At 45.9% G+C, this 25,253-nt stretch overlaps 2 protein-coding genes across 2 annotated transcripts in view; one reads left to right on the forward strand and one right to left on the reverse strand.

Moving 5' to 3' along the window:
* Positions 1-10,862, forward strand: part of RAVER2 (ribonucleoprotein, PTB binding 2) — a 28,478-nt gene extending 17,616 nt beyond the window's left edge. The window contains exons 6-12 of the mRNA XM_026037195.1: positions 794-876; positions 2,494-2,598; positions 2,820-2,931; positions 4,569-4,816; positions 7,051-7,162; positions 7,478-7,623; positions 10,273-10,862. Coding sequence (XP_025892980.1) covers positions 794-876; positions 2,494-2,598; positions 2,820-2,931; positions 4,569-4,816; positions 7,051-7,162; positions 7,478-7,623; positions 10,273-10,419 — 953 coding nt within the window. The 3' untranslated portion in view covers positions 10,420-10,862. The remainder of the gene's footprint in view (positions 1-793; positions 877-2,493; positions 2,599-2,819; positions 2,932-4,568; positions 4,817-7,050; positions 7,163-7,477; positions 7,624-10,272) is intronic.
* A 1,173-nt stretch (positions 10,863-12,035) lies between these two features.
* The window catches only part of JAK1 (Janus kinase 1), a 41,510-nt gene continuing 28,292 nt past the window's right edge, over positions 12,036-25,253 (reverse strand). The window contains exons 12-26 of the mRNA XM_026037140.1: positions 24,023-24,209; positions 21,950-22,056; positions 20,781-20,927; positions 20,389-20,476; positions 19,740-19,867; positions 19,065-19,200; positions 18,631-18,782; positions 17,257-17,407; positions 16,509-16,603; positions 15,857-16,049; positions 15,255-15,379; positions 14,674-14,846; positions 14,105-14,222; positions 13,679-13,789; positions 12,036-13,514 (exon numbers count right to left, since the gene is read on the reverse strand). Coding sequence (XP_025892925.1) covers positions 13,413-13,514; positions 13,679-13,789; positions 14,105-14,222; positions 14,674-14,846; positions 15,255-15,379; positions 15,857-16,049; positions 16,509-16,603; positions 17,257-17,407; positions 18,631-18,782; positions 19,065-19,200; positions 19,740-19,867; positions 20,389-20,476; positions 20,781-20,927; positions 21,950-22,056; positions 24,023-24,209 — 2,013 coding nt within the window. The 3' untranslated portion in view covers positions 12,036-13,412. The remainder of the gene's footprint in view (positions 13,515-13,678; positions 13,790-14,104; positions 14,223-14,673; positions 14,847-15,254; positions 15,380-15,856; positions 16,050-16,508; positions 16,604-17,256; positions 17,408-18,630; positions 18,783-19,064; positions 19,201-19,739; positions 19,868-20,388; positions 20,477-20,780; positions 20,928-21,949; positions 22,057-24,022; positions 24,210-25,253) is intronic.

Raw genomic sequence — 25,253 nt, forward strand, 5'->3', positions numbered from 1 at the left:
CTTACTACATTTCCAATAGTGGAAGTRCTGGGAGCAAGAACAGGAGCAGATAATTTGGCAAGTGGGAGCAGTTAGGAGTGTGTGACACAGGTACTGCTCTGTTTCTCACTCTTCAGTCTTAACAGCAGTCCACAGTTTTTCATAGGTGTTTGTCACTGGCTTCTGTCTTCCTTTGAAAGCCTGTCATTTTAATGGTAGCTTTGAATATTCGGTCTCCTAATTTTCCCCAAATTCTCTATTTTTTTTTCTTTCTTCTGTAAGGCTTCACCTTTTATTGTGTTCATTTTTTCAGTGCTGTAAAACAAGTAATTGTACTGCTGGGAAGTCTTTGCTTTTATCTTAGCATTTTAATCCACTAACTTTTTTTTTCTAGCTTTGTTGTTTTGTCAGGCAGCCACTTTTTACAGTTTGAACATACTTCAGTTTTCACTGATGAACTCTGCTAACTTTCTACCTCTTTAGAGCTGGATAAAGAGAAGTATTGTATGAAGTGAGTGGATCATTCGAAGCACTTTAGCTAATGCTCTGGTCTTGCAGTTGGCTGCAGGCGTTTCTGCATCTTTGGGTAAAGTTGTCAACTTCAGAGGGGTTCCATAAATRCACATTTGATCTCTAATGTGCTGCTAACTGCAGATCAAAGCTGGGTACATTGGAAGGTTTCATTATAGTCATTGTTCCTATATTGGAGATTTTTGTGGAAACCAAATCTGAAAAATATGGAGTATTTCTGTAAAGACCATTTCCTGTCCACCTTATAAAAATCCTGTTACTTTTTCTTGTGTTTCCAAAACAGTTCTCGGAGCATCTGCAGGTTTACCTCACCTTATAAACACAACAGTTGGCCCAGCTTTTTTGCAGTTGAATAAAGTCCATCAGGTATGTCTCTTAACACAAAATATCTTTTATCAAAACAGTTATTCATGGAGATCTCAACATGAAAAAATATTTATTTTTTTCAAGAAACTTCAGCCAAGAGGTATTCTCATTAAAGCTGTCTCTTTAAAAAAAAAAAACCAAAAAGAAGAAAGAAAGAAAAGGCAACAACAGAGAAGAATTTGAACAAATGAGTGATTCACCACTAACTTTTTAGTACTGGAATTAGCATGACTTTTAACTCCTTTTAATTTTCTTAATTATGGCTATCATATGCTAACATAATGCATGTTAAACTTCTTCAGTGATGTGTTTTCCTAAATGACATGTCTGTTTACTGAATTTTACTAATGCAGGGACTTCCTTTTGCAGACTCTAACCAGTCAGATTTTCCACTCCAGTATTATCTCAATTGCAAAAGTTTCAGGAATACGTTTTCTTTGTTGGCACAACCAACTTTAGGAAGAATATCCGATACTTAGTGACAATAAAAGGCTGCAGATAATATCTATTAGAAATCTTCTATAAAATAGCAGGTGCTATTTTATATCCAGATATGGCCCTTTTTGATTTATATAGCTTATTTCTGAGCCTAGAATCTAACATTGTAGTGTCTAAGAGCCCCTTGTTCCACGTGTTGTTTCATTTGGAAAAGATTTGCAAAACCACAAAGGACCATTCCTTTAAGTGAGTGGCCACCCTACAGCCTTATAGAGGCTTTTTTCCCAAGGAATCTGACTGTGTCCTGAGAAGACACAACCCAACCTTGAAAATATTTGTGAGGTGTTATGAAGCTGGCCATAAAATATGCAAAGTCACACAGCACATGCGTGCTGAGAGCTGCCTTCTCTTCATGTACTAGCCTCATTATTGGTTTTGGGGTGACCTTTGCAAGGTAGGACATTTCAAAGAGCGAAGGAGGCAGCACTCACCAAGATTTCTTAGTGCCCCGTTTATCTCTTCTTGCGCTGCTGCACAAGGGATGAGCAGAGCAGCTTACGTTTTGCCTGGCAAACCACGCTCAAGAACTACTGCCAGAAAGATGGTTAAAAACAGTTTCCAGCACGTGTTCAGCTAGCATGAATCATTACGGGCTTTTGTGATCTGGGCTGGACAGAACTTTTCTTTCAGACCTCCCTGCTGCCCTGAGCACATGCCTGAAGATAAATGCAGCAAAGCAGAATTCCACCTCCACCCAGCCAAAAGGATTCTTAAGTGCCTGGAGTGTGGTGGCGAACAGCAATACAGAAACTTTGRATTGAGTTTATTTTGTAGACATCACAAATCACAGAGCAAATGAACTGACCATTTTTACATGTTTCTGGAAGAGAACTTAGCATAGATAGTTCCCATTAGAGTGAAGTAGGGGAGTGTATGTGGATATTCGTCTTTGAATCAATGATCCTATTTGCAAGGCAGGGATGAAAGTCCCTGCTAGTTATAACAGAGCCCAGAGCCTGTAGATTCCTGTGGAGCTGATGTAGTAGAAATGCAGAGCAAGGCACCTGGCATTCCCAGGGGAATCATTCAAATTTCTGTAAACAGTATTCTCTGCCAATGTTTCAAGAAGGTGCTRTTTTCCACGTTTCCCAGCTAATGTATCTTTCTTTAATTCCACAGAATTCAGTTCTGGGGAGTGCGTCTAATTTACTGCTGCAGAGCCCTCCTCACCTGCCGTTGCCACAGCAGCAGCTCGTGAAGATTGAGAACATCCAGGCTAATAGTGTAAGGTCATCACTGGCTCTGGCTGTCTTCGGAAATTCTTATAACTGGGAGAAGAAATATGTTTTGGGTTGTTTCTAATCTACCGTAATTTTGCTGTTGGCCCTGTCCAGGCAGATTAACTGAAATCTCTTAATTTGAAAAGTATAAGAAATAGCTGCAGACAGATTATTTTAATCACTTAAATCRCTTAAATATTTAAACACTTCTGTTCTTGCTTACAGAAACCGGGTTTGCTGGGGGAACCTCCAACAATGCTGCTTCAGACAGTGCTGGGAATAGGGGTGATGCCATCTGTGAGTTCAGGCATGGGAACGCGTGGAGAAGCTCATAAGTGTAAATGACACTTTATTTCCTACCAAATCAGCTTGAAATTATGTATTTTATTTTCTCCCACTTTAGCAAGTGCAGTAATATGTAAGGTAAGGACAGAGCTGTACAGTAATGCAAGTCATATAGCTATTCCCTGTGAAATGTCTGTGGATATTGCTGCTCTGATCATTTTTTTCCCATCAAGTGGCACAAAATTCGGGGCCTCCCAGTTATAATAATCTGAATTATTTTAGGGTTAAAAAAAAAAAGATGCAAACAGTGTACATATAACTATTTAACTGTTCAATTTCTGTAACAAATATGACTCCCTCCTTCTGAAGAAACTCAGAATATTTTAATTCTAAGTGTGTTATATTTACTCTGTACATTTTTAATTGATTTATAATAACCTTGTAGTAATATTTTTATATTGTTTATCCCACCCAAACTGCAAACAGTTAGAATGAGACCATATGTCCCAGCCACGCTTCTTATTTCTTGTGGCTAGCTAAGCCTGGCTGAGTTTCCTTGCTAGCTCAAACACCTTTTGCATCAATTCATGTCAAGTGAAACTGGCTGGGATGCCGTTATCTTAACTGAGTGCACTCAGAAGTCTCACTGTGAACTACCCCTCTTCCATTTTATGTTGAWTTTTGGCATAAAAGAGTTTCTTGCTGAATGCATTTGTCTTGCAAAAATACATGGAGATCAGTCATTGCATCTGGCAGCTTTTTGTCATTAAGTTGTTGCTACTCTGTGCATGCCTTAAGCAGGAACCAAGCACGAAGTATGTTGTGTTGTCTGGCTTCTCTCATCTGCTCACTCGGAGCAGGTACCCTGTGGCATTTGTTGAGCATTTGGCTGTCAGAAATTCTGCTTACWCAGTCACCAGTATTTTGAGTACATTTTCATGTCCTGCCTTTGATACCCATTTTGAATGCAAATTCCTAGGCATCAGAATGATGCCTTTCATTTTTATGAGCAGAGTTGAGTTGTGACACTGCACAGTGTGGCTTTTTATGCTACCTCCATTGAGAGCCACAGGTCCCCCAGCAGAAGCTGGAGCCAGCCCTTATTTAATACTATGTTAGCAGTTGCATTTTTGCTGGGTGCCTGGCTTATATTGTTAAAGCAATTCCCATCTGTTTATAGTTGTAGACATAATTTGATTAATATACTACCCAGTAGCAAATAAAAGCTTTCTGAAAGCTCTTTTTATTTTTTTTTTTTTAGAAAACTTTTTTTTCAGAAACCTATTTTGAATTTCTGGATTTCAGAGAATGCTTTCTGGATGTTTTGTTTGTAAGAGGAATTTTACTAATACCAGCTGCTGTTAGATTGTTTTCCCCGTATCCACCAACAAGACCTCTAGGATGTTGTTCAAAAGCTTTTTTAATGCTCGTAATTTGTTATGAAAGGGGCTGTTTAGAATGAGAATATTATCAAAAACCCTCGCAGTTCTCTTTTATAGAATTAGCTTTATTTAAAGCTGTTTGTTCCTGGGTTGCTAGAAGAATCAAAACAACCATCAGAACCCAGCACCCCGTGGCAGCTGTGAAATAGATCTCCCAATGTTTCCCTCCCCAACAAAAGCCACAGACAAAACCGTACGGATAAATCTCGCCCGGCAGAAAAGTTTCTCCATTTATGGTCGCCCGCAGCATCTAATCTGCCTCCAATCCCAACAGCAGCCGCGGGGATGGGCATGCTGCCATTCCTGCCCAGCCAGCACGTGGTCGGACAAGCGCTGCCCGGACACAACGGCGGTGGGGACAAGCAAGGGGCCGCCGAGGYGGCCGTGCCGGCGCCGCAGCCCTTCCAGCCGCGCGCGGCTCCCCGCGGGGCAGCGCTGCGGGCCGGGCTCGCCGCGCACCAAAGCCCGCTCCAAAGCCCCGACGCAGGCCTAGGGGTAAGGCGCGCTCCYGCAGCACCCGCGCTTGCTTTTGTCCCGCTGTTCCTCAGCTTTGCTCGCGTGGGGATTGAGGATTTGTGTGGCGGCGTGCTCTGGAGCRTACAGCTGCTTGCTGTAGCTCTCCACTATAAAACTTGCTAGATCGTAGGATCGTTCAGGAGAAGCTTTCAGTTATGAATTCATAACTGGGGTCGTTTCAGTTATGAATTGCAGGGAGAGAACAGCAGGGCTCTTTGGTGGTCCAAAGGACCTAACAAAGGAATCTCGTTTTCAGGGCTGGTTTTTTTCCCCCATGTGTATGCTTCATAGTGTTTGGTGATGAAATGATCTCAAGGGAAATGCCCCTTGACATTAATAAATAATAAAAGTGATTTCAGAAGATGATAATGAATGAAAAGGGGAAATATTGCTACACTTATGTACAGAACCACCATCTGGGGACCTGAAGGCCTTACGTACCAGCAGAATGGCTCCCGATGAGGCTCTACATTCCATCACAAGTTCAATTTTCAATCCTGAAAAGGGACATCTCCCTTGATATATTTCATCGTCAAATATTATATTTCCCCTTTTCATTTATTATCATCTTTCCAATCTGAAATCAGTTTTATTATTTATTTCCCCAAGCCTGAGGGGGAGTGGCTGAACCAAAATTGATTTTTTTTTTCTGTATTTCCTGCGATCAATAGAATTTGGTCCATGCTTTTGCTTTTTTTTATATGATGTACTTTGGCATATACATGGAAACAAGAAGATCTTATTTAATTCAGATTAGATCTCCATTTTCCTTACATTTTTTCCTAAAGCAACTGGAGTGACTAGATTCCACGGGGCATTGGTGGCTCTGTTCTTTACACAGCTCTGACAGATTTGGTCCTGTTTCAGAAAGGGCACTGTTTTATTTTTTTAAATCACTTTTTACTACAATGAAGAGTGATTCTGCATTTTTATGCCTGTGCTTTACAGGCATATGTATATCTACATATGGATAAAGTACCGAAGAGGTGTGTTTGTGCCTATAGAAAATCAGTGTGTGAGTTCAGTAGTTAGGAAGGAATGTGTTGTTTATGATGAGAAGTTCCTTTCTGGTAGATGTTCTAATTGTTTCCTTTTCCGCATCCGCAGACAGATGGCCCCATTTGCAGAAATCACTTCCTTAATAAGACATCCACCGCTTGCCCGCTGATACTGAACAGTCACCCTATCTTAAATGCCAGTTTTTGTGTCCAGATTAAGAACTCCAAGCTCCGCTGAAGTTTTCAGTGTTTGAAAACTGGGCTCACAGTTTGTGAAAAGCTGAAGATTAATGCTATTTCTTCAGCTTTTAAATAATGGGATCTTTTCCTTGGAAAAATCAGTGGACTATATCTAGCGTAGGCTGCTGCATAAATATCTTGGAGCTATGTATTTCAGACGGGCTATCTAACTTGCTTACCTGACCGCTTATTTCCACCCTATTTTTGGTGGCTTTTTCCAATGTTATRAACAACCCTACTGCTCGTGCATTCAACACAATGTTTGGTTGTACCGAGCCACATGGCCAGTGAAACGAGCAGCTCCTGGCAACAACTTCCCCCTCAGGACAGCTCTGCTCGTCCTTCCCATGAACTGTTTGTCTCTACCTACCCATTTTCCTCTTTTCCGCAGAGAGCCCTTCCCTGTCCCGGGGCCATTCCCCGGTTCGCTCCCCAGCCCTCGTAGGAAAGCGCCCTGGGTGCTGTGGAGAAGTGAGTCCGTCCTCGTGCTCCGTGTCTGCTCATGAACATTTTTCCCCATCGGAACGAGGGCTGGTGGACAGAGCAGTCGGGGGGCATCGGGGCGCCCACATTCCCATCTGAGCACTCGTCTGCCCTCCGTTTGCTCCATTTGCCTCTGCGTTTCGTTTGGCTCTGTACGTGCTGCCAATTCCCTTCATCTGTGGTTGCTGCAGTGGTTTCCAGGCATTTGCTTGAGTGTGTGGGGTTTGCGTTGCTTTTATTTTTTTGTGTTCCTCGGTAAATTAGAGTTTACAGAGACACCTTCCTAGAAAACAATTATTTGGCGAGGAAAATATCTAGGCAGTGTATTCAGTCAATGTGTCCCTAGTGTTTATGCAAAAAAAAAATCCTGTTGCTTTTCACAGAACTATACATTTTTTTCCCCAAAATCATGCTGGGCCTCATATCTTCTTTCTGACAAATGTGGGAGTATAAAGCATGCTGACACATGATACCTCTGCAATTATTTCACAGACTCCCTTGAAAAAACAGACCTCGCTGCTGGGAGAACCACCAAAGGAAATACGCCTGAGTACCAACCCCTACTTGAATTTGGCAAGTGTGTTGCCTGGTTTGTGTCTCCCAGGTAAGCCACCGTTCAGCAGGCCTCACAGGAAGTTTTCTTAACCAAAATGTGGCAAATTGTTACTCTGCTTGGCAGGTGATTTGAGTGACCACAACATTTGTCTTTAATGAAATCCTATACTCTGTCTTCACAGTGCAATATCCTTTATTCCCGTAATATTTTCCTCAAACCCCTGTGTTTGAATTTGAGTGCAGCACAATCAGAAGCAGCAGATTTCTGTTGTTACGCCAGAATATTGCCATGCTGGCATGTGCCAGGACTGAACGGTTTGAGTTGTGCCATTCAGGTGACCGGGTGTTGTTTGTGTGTGACCAGCAGCTGCCAGCAAAGCCTCTAGTCCGCCGCAGCAGACGGSACTTGCAAACCACATCTTCGATGCTGCTGCGTCTCAGGGAGCTGCATCACAACACGGAGCAGAGAATTATTTCGGTTACTCTCAGCAGCACGGGGAGTACACCCAGGTAAGAGGTTTCACAGCACTTCCCTTCTTCTGGAGCCTGCTTGGTCCCTCRGCGCTCTGGTAGAAGGTGTTCTGGCAGATTGCTCATAGAGCCCTTGTTTGGGGCCTAACGTTGGCTGGTGTTTTTCTCTGTGGACTTTCCAATGCCCCTCTTGGTAGACGGGCAACCTGCTAGGTGAGCATGGAGCTGGAGGGGGTTGCTGGCATCAGCAACCACCCTTGCAGGATCCAAGGCCTTCCTCCAACCTAGACCTTGAACATCCTCCTCACTGCTGGCTGGGAGGGCCACAGAAGAGATTTAGCACAAAGGGCACTTGATCCCAGTCAGGAAAAGCCTCTGTATGTTCCCTGCTGCAGGTCACATTGTTGGAAGATTGCTTTTCCAGAACCTGTGCTGAGTTCAGTACAGTCAGCCAGAGGGTTATTTTCATATAACTTCTGGCTTGGCCTGTGTTTCTCTTCAGCACCATGCATTTTTTCCTCTTTCCCTTCCCAAAGCAGTTTTCCTGGGCTTTGGCTACATCCCCGAGAGGAGTGTGGTCTCGGTACCAGAAGTTCTAGTGCAGCTTTGGGAATTTTTCCACCTTCTGCCAGTCGGTTTCGCTGCATAGGATTTCTTTACCATATGTAGCATTTGGTGATCCAAGTATGGCCATGGAAGTGGAGACTGCGCCGGATCAGAGAGCACTGACAGCGAGCGGTGAATTCCACGGGCGCCGGGACTCCTCTGTGTTCATTAGCCGTCACGGCTAATAGGGCTCTACTAGTAGGGCTGCTAATGACTGCGGGGACTAATAATACGGAATATGGCAGTGCAGATGATTTTAGCCGTATGCAGAGCACATATGGGAAATGGATAATAGCGCTATTGTAATTTCTATATAAAAGTCTTGGGGCTGCTCTGGGAAGCCCTCGTGTGGGCTCCGTGGGACAGGACCCCAGGGAGCGTTTGCTGCAACAGGCAGCTTTGCCAGGACCATCCTTCCAAGTTGGAATTCCCAATCRGGAATCCAGTGAGAGGAGCAGGAGAGATTGAGCTGCAACTACRGGACCTAGTCTGGAGTGTCTTGCCCAAACCTGATTATTAACTTCAGGTTTATTTTGATGCCTCCTRAAGACAATTCCCATCCCTAGGTCCTTAAAATCCTGTTTAAAAAATAGCACTATTGCACTATTTAATGTTATTTATGAGTAGCACGAAGGACACGGGCCGTGTCCCTGCGGTGCAGAGATGCTGCACATCCTTCCCCCTTGCACCCCGCGTGTGCGCCGAGACTGTGGGGCCTTCTGGATCTTTTAAGCACTTAACGTGGCTTTAAATGTTTAGTTTGAGCAGTGCTGCTGCTGAGGGTGTTCTGGTGCTTCTTGGAGAGCTCTGCCTTTAATCCATTCCCATGTCCTGCGAGGTGGTAGGAATTGTTCTCATTTAACTGTAGCAGGCAGCTAATGGGAAGAGATCTTTTTCCTTCTTTATAGGAGGCAGCTCAGCAGTGGTGTCAGCCTTATGCTCAGGTATATAACACTGCACAGGCCAGAGCAGGACTCTGAGGAGTGTTTTTCTGCCAGGCCATTGCATAGCCCTTGTGCAACCGATGTCTTTGTTTTGGTTTGGTTTTTTTCCAAGGAATTATGCAAAGAAATCCTACRTGGTGCCCGAGAAGGCGCTGTGTGCCGGAGCTGCTCTGGATTGCACACTGCTCCTTTCAGCAGCCGAGTGCCCTTGGGCTGCTGCCCTGTTGCACCAACGTGAATTACTGAGTGTGTTTTCTCTGAGCCGTCAGCGCGGGGCCCGTCCGCAGTGGGAGCTACACCAGGTCCCTGCGGAGGGGCTGCAGACGCCGGCGCTTCCCTGGGTTCTGCTGCCCCCGAGCGGCTCCGCGGCACACGGGCCGCTCCGGGCCCACACGTTGCTCTCCTTCCCGTGTGCACGGAGAAGCCAGGGGCGCTTCCCATGTCCCTGGAGGCAGGAGCAGCGCGCAGAGCTTCCCACCTGGCACAGGCTGCACTGCCCAGCGCCCAGCCCCGTTACTGCCAGGGAGAGGCTGGAGGTTGGGAGCAGAGTTCGGGGAGGCGGCGCCTGTGGGGATGACCCAGCCGATAAGGAGGTCGGTGAAGAAAGCATGAAGTGAGGAGGAGGAGGACGAGGAGGAGGAGGAGGGAGCTCACGCTGTTCCAGGTTTTCACCTGCCTTGTAGATGGGCTCTGTGACAGGCAGCGAGGCCCTTTGGGGTGAATCTCTGAAGTTGGCAGTGGTGGCAGCAAAACTGCTACTGGTTACCTGCTGTTAAGTAGGCCCTGGGAGAAAAAAGCCACCTGGGAAGTGGCTTTCACTTGAGGAGGGTGCCAGAAACCAGAGGCCAGTGTCAGTCAGGCCCACAGACAGAACCTGCTCTCTTGGGCCCAGGAGACCCTTTGGTTCCACCAAGGGGGAGATGCTGTGCAAGTAGAGAGCGGGTTCAAAGGAGGCCCTAGAGCCCAGGCTGGAAGTCCACGTAACGCAGACCGAGGTGATGGTGACGCGGGCCCTGCTCGCTCGGGGCTTCTCCTCCTCCTGSAGGTCTCGGGGCACAGTCTCAGGCCCCAGGTCTATCGCAGTGCTCCCCTTTTATTTACGGTGCCCGGCGCTCGCTCACGAGCCTGTYGCCCGCAGGTGGCCGCGAGCCGCAGCGAGAAGCGGGGCTGCCCGGCGCTCGTCGCCTCGCCGGAGCCCGGCGCCGCGCCGTGCCTGGCCCCGCAGCTGCCGGGCTCGGCCGCACGCTACGCCGAGTCCTCGCTGAAGAAGAAGCGCGTTTACTGACTGAGCCCCGGCCGCCGCAGCCGCTGCTATTTATTGCTGCCTTGGCTTCAGCCGGCGCCGCTTCCCACACGGGGCACGCGGATCCCCACGGAGCCTCCACACAGTAGCCGGAGTCGCCCGGCACCTGTGGGTGCCAGCGCAGCCGCCTCGGGGGGACTCCTGCAGGATGCACCCACCTTTCCCCTTCCGCATCCCGCCGAAACGAACAGCAGTCGGACACGCAGGAGGAAAAYAACGGGGTGAGTTTTAGCAACCTACCAGCCAAAAGCAATAAAAACACTGAGGATGGACCTCTGTCACGGAACGAGTGGTGGCAGGGGTGAGTTCCGTGACAACCTCGGAGCCCTGCTCTGGCTTTCAGGCTGAACACGTTAAAGATGAAGACATCGTGGTAGTAATTTTTTAAAAAACTCAAGAATGTGTTTTTTTCCACAATCTTGCTTTTTCCAGGATTAAGACCTCTGCATTTACAGCCTTTATATTTTTAATACTTGCTCTTCATCCTGGAATGAAGACCTACCCTGTGTATGTAGAGCCTCTGTGCTGTTTTCAATAAACGTTTGTTAAAAGCGAGCGGCTCTGCTGCGTGCTGTGTTGCACCATCGGAGCAGCCGGAGCAGGTAGGTGGGGGCCGGCCTGGAGGCTTCCTCCTCGGTCCCTCCTGATCGGCCAGGAGCTGAAACCTTTTGCAGGACTGAGTTAACGCAGCGTGACTGTATGTGTGTGGGGAGGCACAGGAGCGGTGCAAGGTCATGCAGCCTCCCCGTGCATCAGAGCAGGCTGCGCTGGCAAAGCCGGTTTGCTGGAAACGCATCGGGTCAGAGCCGCAGAGGTGCCACATGGTATCCTGCTGCTTTTAGGTGGCTTTTTTAGTAACTGATTTTTTTTTCTTGCATGGATGAAGTGCCCACGGCTCCTGTTTCTTGTCTGCTCCGCATCGCTGTAGCTGGCGGCTTGGAATTGGTTATTTCTGGTGTGAGAGTTGCAGGCAGGTCAGCTGTGACCAGGCTGCTCCAAGGCACCGCGACGGCCACTCCCGCTGCTCCGAGCCTGGGATTCGATCCCGTTAATGCCAAGGCCGTAAGGGCTGGCTGGCAAATTTAACCACTGTGCAGGTTCCTGCAGTCCTGTTAAGAAAATGAAAATTTTAAGAAAATGTCTTGGACGCTGCCTTTGAGCTCTGTGCTGTGACTGCGACATGCAGCTTTAAAATTTGTGTCTTTCTTTAGAGCGCTCCTACCCAAGGGGTGCCTCGCACAGGCACTGCGGGCAGCGCAGACACCGGCACTAGTCCCGTCGGGGGCTGCCTGCAGGGCAGCTTAGGGATGTTTCGCCTGCCTGCGATGCTACGTGTGTGTRCGGGTAAAATCACCTGCAGTGTTTGGTTGGAGCTGTGTGTGCAGGCAGCTTCCCCAGAGCTTTACCCTTGTCAGCAGAAATGAACTGCTGGTGACTTGAGCGGGGAAACATCGCCGGTAATCAGTTAATGTAGGGAAGGCGGCTTTAAAGACAACAGCTTCTGTTAACCAGTGGTTATACTTTAAAAAAGAAAACCTTCCTCGGTTTTATTCTTTGTTTTATTTACAATTAAAACAGGCACGTGGAGGAAAAAACAAAACAAAACAAAACTTTATTTAGCTTCGTATAAAGAGTAACAAAGTGCTTAGAGCTTTAAATCAGAGTCATCACGGACATACAGAAAGACAGGTAATACTGTAAAAATAAATCTGACCTGGTGGCAGCTCCTAATTACAGGGTTTATATATAATATATATATATGTATATATTTAAAGACATCTTTCAGTTATTGCCAGAATTACTTCCTCAGCGCGTTTTCAAAGCCAGGTTTGGTTGGGAAGAGGCCGGAGCCCAGGCGTGGGACGGGGCCAGCGCGAGCTCCCAGCTGCAGTGAGGGCTGCTCCGGCGGCCGAGGGGCCGGCCGTGCCMCCTGCAGCCCGCTTTACGGACCAGTCAAACCCCACGTGGCCCCAGTCTGGCCTCGCCGGCCTCTGGCTTTTACTGTCCCTYGGTGAACGCTTCTCAATTGCACGCTTTGAGTCCGTAAGTCAAATTMAAGTCCAATGCTGTTATTATTAAAGCCTAACTCTTTAGCACGCAGGAACAGTCTAGCTCCTACCCTCGCTTTTGGCCCGAGTGCTCTACAGCGACACTGCCAGAATTGCTTTACGCGCTGGCCAGWGCCTTGGCTGCGGGCAGCACCGGCGCGGCGGCCGCTCCGGCGGCGCCCGCGGGACACAGGGACCCGGCCCCGCGCGTCTGCTCCGCGGCAGCTCGAGCAGGTGGGGCTGCGGCCGGAGCTTGCGTTTGCCTAAGACGAGGGTTTTCTCCAGGAAATGCACTTAACGCATCCTGATGGATGCTTTGGGAGAGGAGCATGACACACAAATAATGTTTTTAAGGTGTGAGACCCACTCAGACCTGCTGCCTGACTTACTGCGCCTCCCTTGGTTTCTTTTTTTTTGGTCTTTTTAATAAAATTTAAGTGCACGTGGCAGCTGCTTGTCAGCCAGAATTTAAAAAAAAAAAGCTTTTTCAAGATCCCCGTAAAAATTACTGAATTGCGACAGTAAATTCTCTTGCGTGCCCTGATTTTGGTATTTGAGGAATATGCATGAACAACAAACTTGCCTTTTTAGAGGGTACATACAGATAGTTTATGTGCGCTGAGAACCAGAGCAGTTTTGAGACCATTCTTTCAGTTTGTGTTCAGCCAGGATACTTCAAATTGTAACTACCTTCATCAAAGAAAGATAAGAATGTCTTGCAATAACTGCAGCAAAAGGAGTTACCATTTAATTAATTTGATCCAACTGTTGACCAAGTTAAAATAAAAAAGGAAAACTGTTGGAAAAAGAATCCTTTAAGCACATTAGCACAGTCAGAATACAAATTACAGTAGTTAAAAAATGAAAGATCCAGGGCATTTGTATATTGACACACATTTGAAGTACTGACAGTATATTGAAAAAAAATTACATTTTATTCATAATTATTTCAAATGCTTGAATCAGATTGTGAAAATTTGTCCGTTCGTCATGTTTGAATATCCAGCACTTCCGCATCAGCTGGTCCACCTAAGGAAAAATAAGAACAGTTTTTTAAAACGCTTTCCCTTTGTTCCTCCATTCAAAACAAAGGGGCAGATTCGCAGGGCCAGCCCMCAACCACGAGGCGCTCACTGCCTCTCCAGCCTCACAGGGAGCAGGAGCCCCTTTCCGAGGGCTCGGGGTGCAGTTACCTCCTCGGGGCAGCTGGGGGGACGTGGCAGCCGCTTCTCTTCTTGCAACACCCGGACAAGCCGCGCTACTGTCATCTGCCCTTGCGTGGGACCCGTCATTTTCAGGAATTCCTGTGTGAAGAGCAGGAGTCAGCGGTGCCATCGCTTCTCCTCTAAATCCAAACCCATCTGATGTCAAGATGGCATCTTACAGTAGATACTTAAGCAGACGCACATGTCATATAAGGCACGTGAGAAAACAGAACAAAATCTGTAAAAGTAGTTTCCTCACCAGGACATGCAGTCACCACAACTTACCYTGGTGCAGGGTCTCGAGTGAAAGATGCCCATAAGGATTGTCCAGGTACCAGAAATGGATTCCATCTCTTTCCCACCCTCCTTCCTCCCCAAACGMAGCACAGTGGAAGCCGCTTGCGCAGCACTTACAGCCATGGGGCTGCACTCCGAGTCGCAGTAGGTGAGCAGCTCGTACAGCGTCACGCCGAAGGACCACACGTCGGAGGCGATGTAGAACTTGCTCTGCAGCAGGCACTCCGGCGCGTACCTGCGGGCGCCCCGCGCTGCCGTTAATGGGGTTTCCAAGTGCTCAGAGCTGCCCTCACGTGTGCAACSCGCCTGCAGCGCTAACCTTTAGCTAAAGACGGCTGCCTTCATGCAGTTGGACATATACATTAACATATGCCCCCCCCCCACACACACACCCATAGGGATGCTGCCTAAGTGGTGAACCAGCTGCAACCGCTCCACAGCAAACCACTACGAAACTAACAGAGACCCAAAATACCCTCTCAAATAGAGGGAAAATGGACCATTAAGGCCAGGATGAAGTAAATGGTGCCCCTGCTGATTAGTCCCCCACATGCCTCTTCCATGTATGTTTATTTTAATTATTATCAAACAAGGAAAACTTTCAGGCAACCAAAGTCCATGGGAGCAGCCAAGTTACTCTAGTGCACAGTTGGGTCACTGAAAGTAAATAAGTTTTATGTTATTACCAAAACACRGGGCTGTCGAGGTCGTCCTTGACGGTGTAATACTCCTTGTCGGTTTCTATTGCTTTGGTGAGGCCAAAGTCTCCGATCTTCACTCTGTTCTCGCTTTCGACRAGGACGTTTCTTGCGGCTAAGTCCCGGTGAACATACTGCCGGGAGCCCAGGTAATCCATTCCCTAGGAGGAATGAACACCTTTTATGCTGGTTTCTCCAACAGAGACGTTGCAATTTTTCCAACTTCCCTTTCATTGGTCTTGTGCCAACATTCCCTTTCTAAAAATGCACTTCTCCCTCTTCCCTAATACTTTCAGTTCTGCAGTAGGAGCCCCTTCTACTTCTTAGAGAGCTCTTTCATGCAAAGGGGGCTCGCGCTTAGACCCCGCTGCTCTCTGGGCCAAGAGCAGCTGAAGCACTGGGCCGGCTGCCTCAGGCCTCACATCCCTGGAGACAGAGCAAGGAGAAGGGCTTTGTTCAGGCCCTGAGCCTCTCCCCCACACCTCCCAATTTCTCTATTAAACAGTGTCTTAAGCTAATTAACCATAAGCATTAAATAACCAAATAAAAGATGCTGCTGCCAGGCTCACCTTGCAGATCTGAACTGCGTATCTGAGAAGTTGTTTGAGGTTGATTTTGTTCTTGTTCCGTGGGAGATACTCCTTTAGGCTCCCAGAAGGAAGAAATTCCATGATGAGTTTAATCCCACTTCCTCCTGAAAACATAACACATTTACTTTGTAGGCAAATCACCCTCACCAATAAGTTTTCATAGTGCTGCTCAGCTGTTTCTTTACATTAGCATCTGTATGGCAGCCACAGCCGGACACTAATGGCASCTAATTAGCTGCCACTGCCAGAGCAGCATCTCTTCCACGCACCACCAATAATATTCATAAATAGTGACTTTAAAAAATCATTATTAGAAATGAAAAATATAAGGAACAATGACTCTTTTCTATGAAGACTATATGCTTCTAACAGCGCCCTGTGGGTCTATGGGGCTGTAACTGGGCTGCAGTGGTCAGCTCTTTCCTGGGACACAGAATCCAGTCTGCCCGTAGTGATAAATTGCCTCCTCCATGGAAAATGAAAAAAGTGTTAACTCTTAAAGACAGGAAGCATGGTTGTTTGCGTAAAAAAAAAAAAAAAAAAAAAAAAAAACACTTAAGGCATGTATTTGTAGGATTTACCATCTTCTGTGCAAATTCCCTTATACTTGACAATGTTTTCGTGATAAAGATTCCTCAAGATTTCAATTTCCTTCTTCAGGTCAGCAATGTGATTCCCGCCACTCTCTGGCTTTAGGGATTTAACTGCCACTTGCTCCCCTGTATTGTCGCCTTCTGGGTCGTATCTGCAGAGTTCAACCTTGCCGAAGTGCCCCTAAATTATAGGAGAAACAAGGGCGAGCGTTAGTGATGGCAGTGCTCATGAGTCCTCATGCCATGAGGCACCACTCKGGGCTCCGCTGAGTCATGCTGCTGCCGAGATGCACAGAGGATGGTACTGTGCAGGAGCACACACACACACTTTTATTAAAAATAAAGAGATCAGAAACAGCACTGCAGTTTGGATCAGGCCACCCTCGACTTCCATGGAACACTGCCCATGTTCCCATACAGGATACGCCTCCTTTCCATAGTGGGGCTATGCAGCTGTGCCCCGTTAGCCCTGAACAGCCACATGGTCCCCAACTCGTGCTGCCCCCTTACCGTGCTCCCTGCTCAGGTACGAACGCGGCCGCTCTGCACGCTCAGCGCTGGCTGGACGGAGGACAAGCCAGCCCAGAAAAGCTCCTTTCTGCTTCCCAGCCTAGAGCCCCGGAGCTGCYGTGTCACCTACCTCCCCCAGGTCACGGATTCGCTTCAAGAATCGTTTTTCAAAGAGCGTGGGATCGACCTCTGTAACAGGCTTCTTCTCAGAGACGATATCAGGATCTGGCAGGGGAAAGAGAGTCCCAAGTTGGACAGATCCCTGAAAGGACATTGTCTTCATCTTCCCACTTGGAAAAGTCATGCTCATCTCCAGTGGCGCCCCCCACCCACCCACCCCCACTACTAGCCTGTGTCCCTCCTTCCTGTCAAACTTYTCTTACTTAAATCCTGCCTATCTCTAAACAGAAAATTCCTTCTCTTTTACATGACAGCCTTTCACTTGCTGCACGTCCCGTCTCACTTCATGGGCTCCCTGCTGGAGCCGCTTCCAGGTTTCCTTTGCTCATTTGTGCCAAGGATCTGGTTACACTTGATGCCTCCCATCCAGGTCTGCAGGAGTCATGCAGCTTTTATGATTATCCAGGCATGGGAAGTGAACTGTTAACCCTATTAGACACCAATCTTCCTTTAATTGTTCTTTAGTAGTATCAGTATAAGGTGAACCAGGAATCAGTTAGCTAAGTTAATACTGGCAGTCAACAAAGGCCTATGGAAAGGCTCAAGATCMAACTAACTTAAGCTGTTTTGTGGAATACCAAACGAAACCGCACCACAAGTGGCACATTCAGTACAAATTAAACATTTATCTACAGGAAAGACCATTTCCATTGGCTACGGACAGAGCCCTCCCCGCCGTGCGCCCGAGCGCGCCTCACTTTGCTCCTCCAGCTTGTTGATGTCTCTCATGATGGCTCTGAAGAAGGGCCGCTGGTTGGGGTCGTAGTTCATGCACTGCTTCATCAGGTCGGCCAGCTCCTTGCACGACGGYGTTGCCAACATGTAGTGGCCCTCGTAGAACCGCTCCTTCTGCAAGGTGTAAATGGAAAGCCAGAATATATGGAGGTGTTTCAAGTGAATAAACCCATGCTCTGCATCAGAGGGGACCATAAAAAACTGTGACCTTTCTCTTAACTTCAGCAAAGCAAGAAAGTCCTCCTGCAGCAGCACTGCTACACCATGGACCAGCAGCTCTGCTTTCTGCTGGGCCTGCTGTAGTTCAGAGCAACCACTTAGACCACCTGATGCTTCTGGAAGAAGAGCTGCATCCTTCAACCCCTCCGAAGYGGCTTTCCTGCCAGACACCAGTGTCACTGTATCAACCACACACGGCTAGGGACAAATGGGCAGCTGGAAATGCTTCCCGTTGGGGAACCAGCTGGAGGGGTTAACTGGTATCCCACAGGAGACTGGGTCTGAATTAATGTCCAGGAGAAACAAGCAGGAAAGAAGCAGGAGGCAGCAGCATCGCAGTGCTGGGAGGCAGAGCAGACAGGGCAGCGAGCGGGGCCCTTGCTCTTGGGAGGAGGAATGCGTGTTCCTGCCAGCCCTGCACACTGGAAACGGCTCCTGCTGCAGGAACAGGAGCAGAGGAGGGAGCCGTCAAAAGCATGAGCGAGCACTGCTGCTTAGCAGTTCACAGCTGAGACATTCAGGAGACAAGCTGAAAATATCAAACCGAATCCAGCTGCACAAGCAACTACCTRCTGTCCTGGTGGTACAATTTGAGTCTGGGCAGCATAGTAAAATTACCCCTAAAAGAAGCAGAAAAAAAAAAGTAGCTGTTCTGTCTAGTACTGGCTGGGTAATGCTGTGCTCCAGCACCCCAAAACTGATGGCATCCTCTCCTCTCCATGCCTGGGGCTGGTTTCACTCGCCTCACCAGAGGTGGCTGTGGGACGGAGGAGTCTGATGTGAYTGTAATTGCAAAATGCTTCAGGCTGGACAGAAGGGTTAGGAGAGAACAGGTGGGATCAGCAGCATCAGGGCATCTTTTAACCGTTACTGCACCGAGTCTTGAAAATCACCAACAAGGCCAATGGGGAAGCAATAATTAGCAATCTTTGTTGCAAGGACAAGAATTGCCACTGCCACCTGCGGTAACTAAAATGGAATCCGCCACTTATTAAGCTCAGCTGAGCTGATTCTTTTTCCTAGGGACTTAAAAGCAGCCAGAATTAAGCATGGAAGCTGAAGCACCAAGGAGACAGCACTTGAGATTTCAAGGCGAGAGTTGTGTACATGCTTTTTACCTCTGCTAGCGTCTTGTCTTTCAGTGGTGTTTCTCCATTATAGCAGATTTCCCACAGTGTTGTGCCAAAACTCCACTTATCTGCTGCAATGCTTAAATTTTTTGAGTCTTCAACACATTCAGGTGCAATCCAGGGGATTCGCTCCACACATTCTTAGATAAAACAGAGCCAAAGCATTTTAGAGTTGATATCAACAGCTAGATACCAGAAATTAAGATTTCTTCTCTGCCATCTCACTAACATAGCTTTTTCAGATAAATTAATATAAACACCCATTATCCACAACACTCCATCACTTCTGTGTAACTTCCATATCTATAAAGATGCTTACTTTAATTTAGAGCTGGTTCTAAAATAACAAGCTCTAAAATCTTATCTTTTCCCTTCTCCTACCCCACTCTGTTGAAGAGAAAAATCTGATTCCCCTCCCATACCTTGTCTGGTGAGCACAGTTATCGGAATCCCTGGGTCGCTCAGCTTTATGAACGGACCATATTCGGTGTCAATTCCTTCTCTTGCCAGCAGCATGTTTTTAGTACACACATTTCCATGTACCAAATCCTTATCCTCCTACAATAAGAGAGAAAAAGAAGGTAAGGATTGCAATAATCCAGCAATGCTCTGCAAGTGCTCTACAATCTCTAGCRCGGGGGGGAAGGCTGTGTAAGCTATTCCCAGCTGAAATACAAAAAGTGGAGCTTGGAAACAAATATCCTAGAGAGAACAAGGGGAAGAAGCAGCAGGGAAACAGAGTGCTTGGATTTTAGCATATTTACTCAGAGGCTTTGATGCATTTGGAGAAAAAAAGAGAACAAAATTATTCCTTCTTCACAAAGAATATAACTGCAAAAGAGGTAGCTATGAATTTTCCAAGCACACACCATGAACTGGTGGTAAATATAAGCACATAAGTTATATTATGTGCTGGCAGAAAAGGACCTAATCATTTTCTCTGAAAGCCTTTCTCTCTGCTAAAAGCAATGTAATGAATACAAAAAGAAAATCTCTTATTGCAGAGTGCTACTATCTAAGAAAGGAAATTCATTTAATTACTAATGCAATGAAATCCACGTCATGGTACAGGCAATACTTTTCCCGAGAGGTCTTACCAGGTAGCTCAGGGCGCTTGCAAGTTGCTTGGCGACTTTGAATTTCCAGGGAGTTGTAAGAACTTCACTTTTCCGATGCATAAATAGATCCAGAGGCCCAAATTCCACAAATTCTTCAACCATGATATCTATAAAGTCAGATGCTTTTTGTCAGTATTATAACAACCTGCAGCAATCTGAGACACCCCTTAGCATCCTCCGTTTTTTACCAGGGCAGCTGGATATCACGTGCCTTTATTTCACYACCTTTAAAATTTATTTCACTGCTCATGAATGGTCCAAATTAAAAGGTGAGGCTTTAYACAGCCAACGGGCACTAACTCTGGACCAGAGCCTTGCGAAGGCCAGCAGGCAGAGCCTCCCCGGGGAAGCAGCGTCTCTTGGGAGGTGGGTTTGTACTGACTCCACTGCTGCTGCGAGGAACCAGCCCGCGAGGCCCTTGCTGAGCCCTGGCGGGGAAAGCTTRTCCGTGGCAGGGACTTTGCAGCCGCCTTGCTGTTCTGGCTCTCTTTGTCTGCATTAAGAACACACGTTGGGGACCCAGCTGCTAATGAGCCATCCCGGAGCACCGTGCGGAGCCGAAGGGCTGCCCTGTCCTTACCAAGCCTGCTGTTTAAGAGCCCTCTCTAGAGACGCCACCCGGACTCACTTTCTACATCGCGGACGCAGACTCCGTGGAGCAGGACGATGTGCTTGTGGGACACCTGCCTCATCATGCTTGCCGTTTCGAAGAAGGCCTGTTGGGAAGTGATGGGCATTAGCCAGCAAAGCGCTGCRGAGCGCGGCAGCCGAGCGCCTCACACGTACCCAGTGCCAAGCAACAAAAACATTTGCAAGAGAGCACTGTTTTCTGGTAACGTGCAGGATCAGCAGTGTCAGGATGTGCTATGCCTTTATACCTTCAGCAATTCCCCTTTTCCCTGGTATACACCCATTTCTTTATTTTAACTTGTCAAGCTAACATGTACATTTTTAGGAATATCGTTTGCAGCATAATACACCAAAAAACCCCAATGAACAAAAACAATAAACCAAACTTGCCAAAGAAATGTCTCTGTGGCTCGGGTCCAAGACTTTGAGAAGGACTTTAATCTCTTTTTCATTTTGATACCCTTCACTCTCATCATCTTTGTAGTTGAGAATGCCTGAGTAAATCTGTGTTCTCGTCCCTCTTCCAAGATGTTCACCCTAAAAGGTAATATACCACAAAATTTCAAACCAAAACATGACACAAGCAAGCACAGATCTACATGAATAGGCAAATCTGTGCCGTAATCTCTCTYAGAATTAGCCATCTAAAATTATTACAAGGTTAGAAACAAAATGACACTTGCTTTTCTTCCCTGGAATATTCTGAATATATTCACCCCCCTATGAAACTCATTGATATTAATGCTATATTACATCTCCACTAGCACCAAACAGGTTCAGCATGACTTAACTTCACTAGACTAAGTGTCAAATAATACACAAAAAAAAAAAAAATGGGCCTCTTATTTACAATAATTAGCTATTGATGCAGTATTTAATGACTTCCCAAAAGTTACATGGAGTAATACTCCAACAGTTGGGAACAGTTGGTTCCCAACTTCCTCCCAAATAGYAGGAGATTCCATTTTGAAATAATTTTGCAGGAAAAGTTTGTRTGTTGACTGTAAATATACCAGGCAAAACCACTCCATATAGTCCTCTCCAGTCAGTGGCCCAGCTTCAGCTAACTTGCATGGCTTAGGAGCCAAAGACTTCCAGATACATTAAAYAGGATTCATGCACTCAAGTCACTCTGTGCTTTTTCGAAGTTTATTCTGGTCCCTAATTGCATCTGATTGTCAGAAAAAATGGAAACTTACATGTTAAATAACTTTAAAAGTCAAGATTTTGACTTTCAAGACCCTTCTGAGCTTTGGAATATTGTAGATTTCTTTTTCCTGTAGAATCTTAGYTTAAAACTTAAGTTGTCCATTTCTGTCATACATCAGGCTTCAAAAGATACAGGTATATTTAGTAATCAAACTGGGTAGGAAAAGCAGTTCCTGCAACTTGAGTTGAGGTTTAAACTAAAGTTGAGGTTTAAAGGAAGTTTTGCTGAAGAGAAATGGGCATAAAAGAACCCTCCAACCAGGCAGAATGTGCTGATTTTATATTACTGTAGCAGACATGGTCGCCTGCCCTATTTGTTCCACTAKAAGAGACCAAGAGCAGCTACCTACCTGTATGATTTCTTCCTTGAGGATTCGATGGAAACTTAGCTGCCCTAAATGGTAAGTGGGCTGCCATTCCTGAGCCTTCTTGGTTGCAACCAGCAAGTTGGAGACCTCTGGAAGGCAAGGGGAAGAAGTACTCTTTAAGCCTTTTTCAAGATGGCTACATAAATCATCTCTCTAAGCCAGCAACAAGACTGTATATGCAAGGTAAATTCCCAAATGGATGAGCTCGAGGGAGAAAGGAAACTTGGAATTCGCTCCTGCTCAAGTAACTTTGGTTCTATCATTCAACAGAATTCACAGAACTACAGCTATTTTACATTATGTTTACAAACTTGGAATCAGCCATACAAGGGAGTATAATGCAGAAGCAAATGCTGTTTACTGCACTGAGAAAGAGCTGGGTCCCTGATACTGCGTGCTCTCCCCTGCTGACAGCAATGCCTCCTTTCCAGTGTGCAGGTGGTAAGAGGCAGCTGGAGCCTTTTTTCTTCTCTTTACCCCTCAAAAACGTCTTGTGCTCTGGGAAACACTAACAGTCTCTGTTCCGAGAGCATAAAACCTGCATTAGAGAGAATGAACAGAAGGCAAAGACACAAAAGCCCAGCACCACCTCCCCGCTGCTTCCAATCAGGGGAATGGCATGATTATATCCAAAAGGCTTGTGTATGAATTTTGTTTTCCTGAGTTTGATAGCAGGAGTTATTTCTCACTATACGATGGTTTTGGATGTCTGTATGGATCTCACCTTGCCATTACTGGGAGCAGAACATGTATGTCAAGACAAAACCATCACTTAGCACTCTTAAAACATTCAGCCATGGACCACAGATTGGTAAAACTATTTTTCTTAAGCACATTACTGCTTTATGAATAACTAATTAAATAGAAATTTAAAAAAAAAGAAGGAAAAAAATGACGAGAGAGAACTGGAAACTTCAAGGATAATGCACTAAAGCCTAGAGACATGACTGCCCTAAAAAAAGAAACAGAACTACTGCCAAGGAAAATCAGAGGTAGGTGGACAACAACTCATTGACCTGTTTTGTTTATTTTATTCCAAATACATCTACTAAAATGTAATCAAATGCCTAAGTGTTTAATCTCTCCATGCCCCAGACAGCTAGCGCTGTTCTCAAGAAGTATGGATAAACTCAAGTGCCCTGCTAGAGAACATTCTCCTCTAAAACCTTCAAAACAAGAAGATAATTTATGTAGCTCAGTTATTCCCCTTATTCTAACAGGAAATCACTATCTGATCAGCAGAACCACACCACTGTGTATTTCCTCTTTCATACAAAATTAAGCTGCAAGTCTCTCGCAGCTTACAGCAAACAATTCTAGTAAGAGTTGGCACAGACAGTTTAACAAAAGCCTGATTGTCCCAGGCCATCCAGTGTCTGGCCTCAGAGGCAGCTCTGCTGGCGTAATGTGCGTTCTGCTTGATAACAGCAGCTGGCCAACTCTTCCCCCCTGCTTCAGAAAGACTCATGAAGTCATCAAGAAGTCATCATGAGAGCAAGCAAACTTCAACCCAAAGGTTGCAGCATGACGTGCTGCAGGTTGCAACCTTCGTCTGTTAGGAAAAGCAGCGTGCTGTGTGGCAGCACTCTTGGCATACGTGACTCCGCAGAGCAGAGGAAGACCCTTATATGGTCCCTGTCTCACCACAGCATTTCAGCACGTGACTGTGAGTCAGCTGTGACATTCTCTTTTTAAACAACCGTGAAGTTCTGCGTCTGCTGTTGATACTGCAGGGCCAGATGTTTAGGTGCAAAAGGACAAACTTGAACTTCTCTCACTGTCATCTGAAAAGTTCATACCAAAAAGGCTCGTGACCAGCAGCAGGCTGAGCTGCTACCACAAAAAGGAAAGTCCCAGCATCTTGTTCACAGTGCTTACCTTTGCTCTTTGACAAGACTCTCCTTAAATYAACAAGCAAGAAACATTATGGTAGGTATAATTCTTTTAAGTGACAGACTTTCACACAAAGACCCTACTAAGAATGCCTCCTATTTCTAAAATTTGTCTTCTCTCAACAACAAAGTTGGTTTCTCTTAAGGGACAAACACTACCTACCTCTTGGTTTTGGTTGGCAGCACCTCTTCAGTGTAAAGCTTATGTTGTCTGTCCGAAGTATCTGTCCTTTCAGGTGATCCATCAGCTCTTTTAAGGATGAAAAATTGTTGTTTGAACCATGTAGGAAATACTTGCCCTTTTCCACTTCAATCTGGAAGTTCTTATACTGGATTGAATTATTTAACAGCTGATAATAGGGAAGGAGGGGAGAAAGAGGCAAAATATTAATCATAAAAAGGAAAGAATGTTCATAGAAGCTAATAAATCCATACAAGGCAAGTTCTCACAAAAGCTCCCCAAAAGCCTTCAAAACGACACCGAGGACCAGTTAAAGCCTAGCTCCTGAGCTGGGTTTCTACAAACCAAAGCTCCGGTCCCATGAATGAAGGTCATAAAAACAGAGTGGAAGATGAGCAGTATAAAAATGCAAACATCTAAAAAGTCCAAATTACTGCTTATGTGTTTAAAGCCATACAGCACAGCGCAGGGGAAGCCCTTTTCAGTAGGATTTTTCTCTCTGCTCAGTCAAGAATCACACAATCTGGCCCTTGGTTTCCAAGTCTCAACAAGAGACAGCACGACTCCGGTTCACAACTCGGGCTATTCAACAAGCTGAACCAACAAGATTTCAGACTTCTGCTCCAGAATTCCAATTTAATCCAAAGGCACTGGAGAAGACTGAATGGATCTTCATACTTATCCATCTCARGCCTGTGCCCTTTCAAGGCCTGTCCTCTGCTTCCTCATCTCTCACGTCACGTAGTTTCACACAACCCTCTCTTCCCTTTCCTCTGTAAGCCTTGCAATAAGCTTGAACATTTTCCATGACAAAACTCATTTCCTGTTTCAATGCCTATGTTGCCCTAAGACAGTGATTTTCTGTTTTGTTTTCTTTTGTTTGTGGGTTTTCTTGTTGCAAAGGACCACAAATGAAGGGTCCTCTATCCATGCTAAGGAAYGGCTACTATTCTCAAGGGTGTTTTTTTCCCATCATTTTATATCTTTTGTTTCAGATTTCCTTTCTTGGCCTCAATCATTCTTGTAATCTTTTTCTCAAAGGGAAATTGTTTTGTAAGCTTTTATGATAATATTATTGTTCCATAAAAAGTTCATATATCATCCAAAAATAGGAAGCCAGCTGTAGGCTTCCAATTRGTGTCAACTCTTACATAATTTATATAATTATTACATTCTTATTTTCTATTTTTAATGATGACTATATGGTTTTCTT

This window comes from Nothoprocta perdicaria, unplaced genomic scaffold (assembly GCF_003342845.1).
Source record: "Nothoprocta perdicaria isolate Ctin4 unplaced genomic scaffold, notPer1 scaffold_191, whole genome shotgun sequence".
Lineage (NCBI taxonomy): Eukaryota > Metazoa > Chordata > Aves > Tinamiformes > Tinamidae > Nothoprocta > Nothoprocta perdicaria.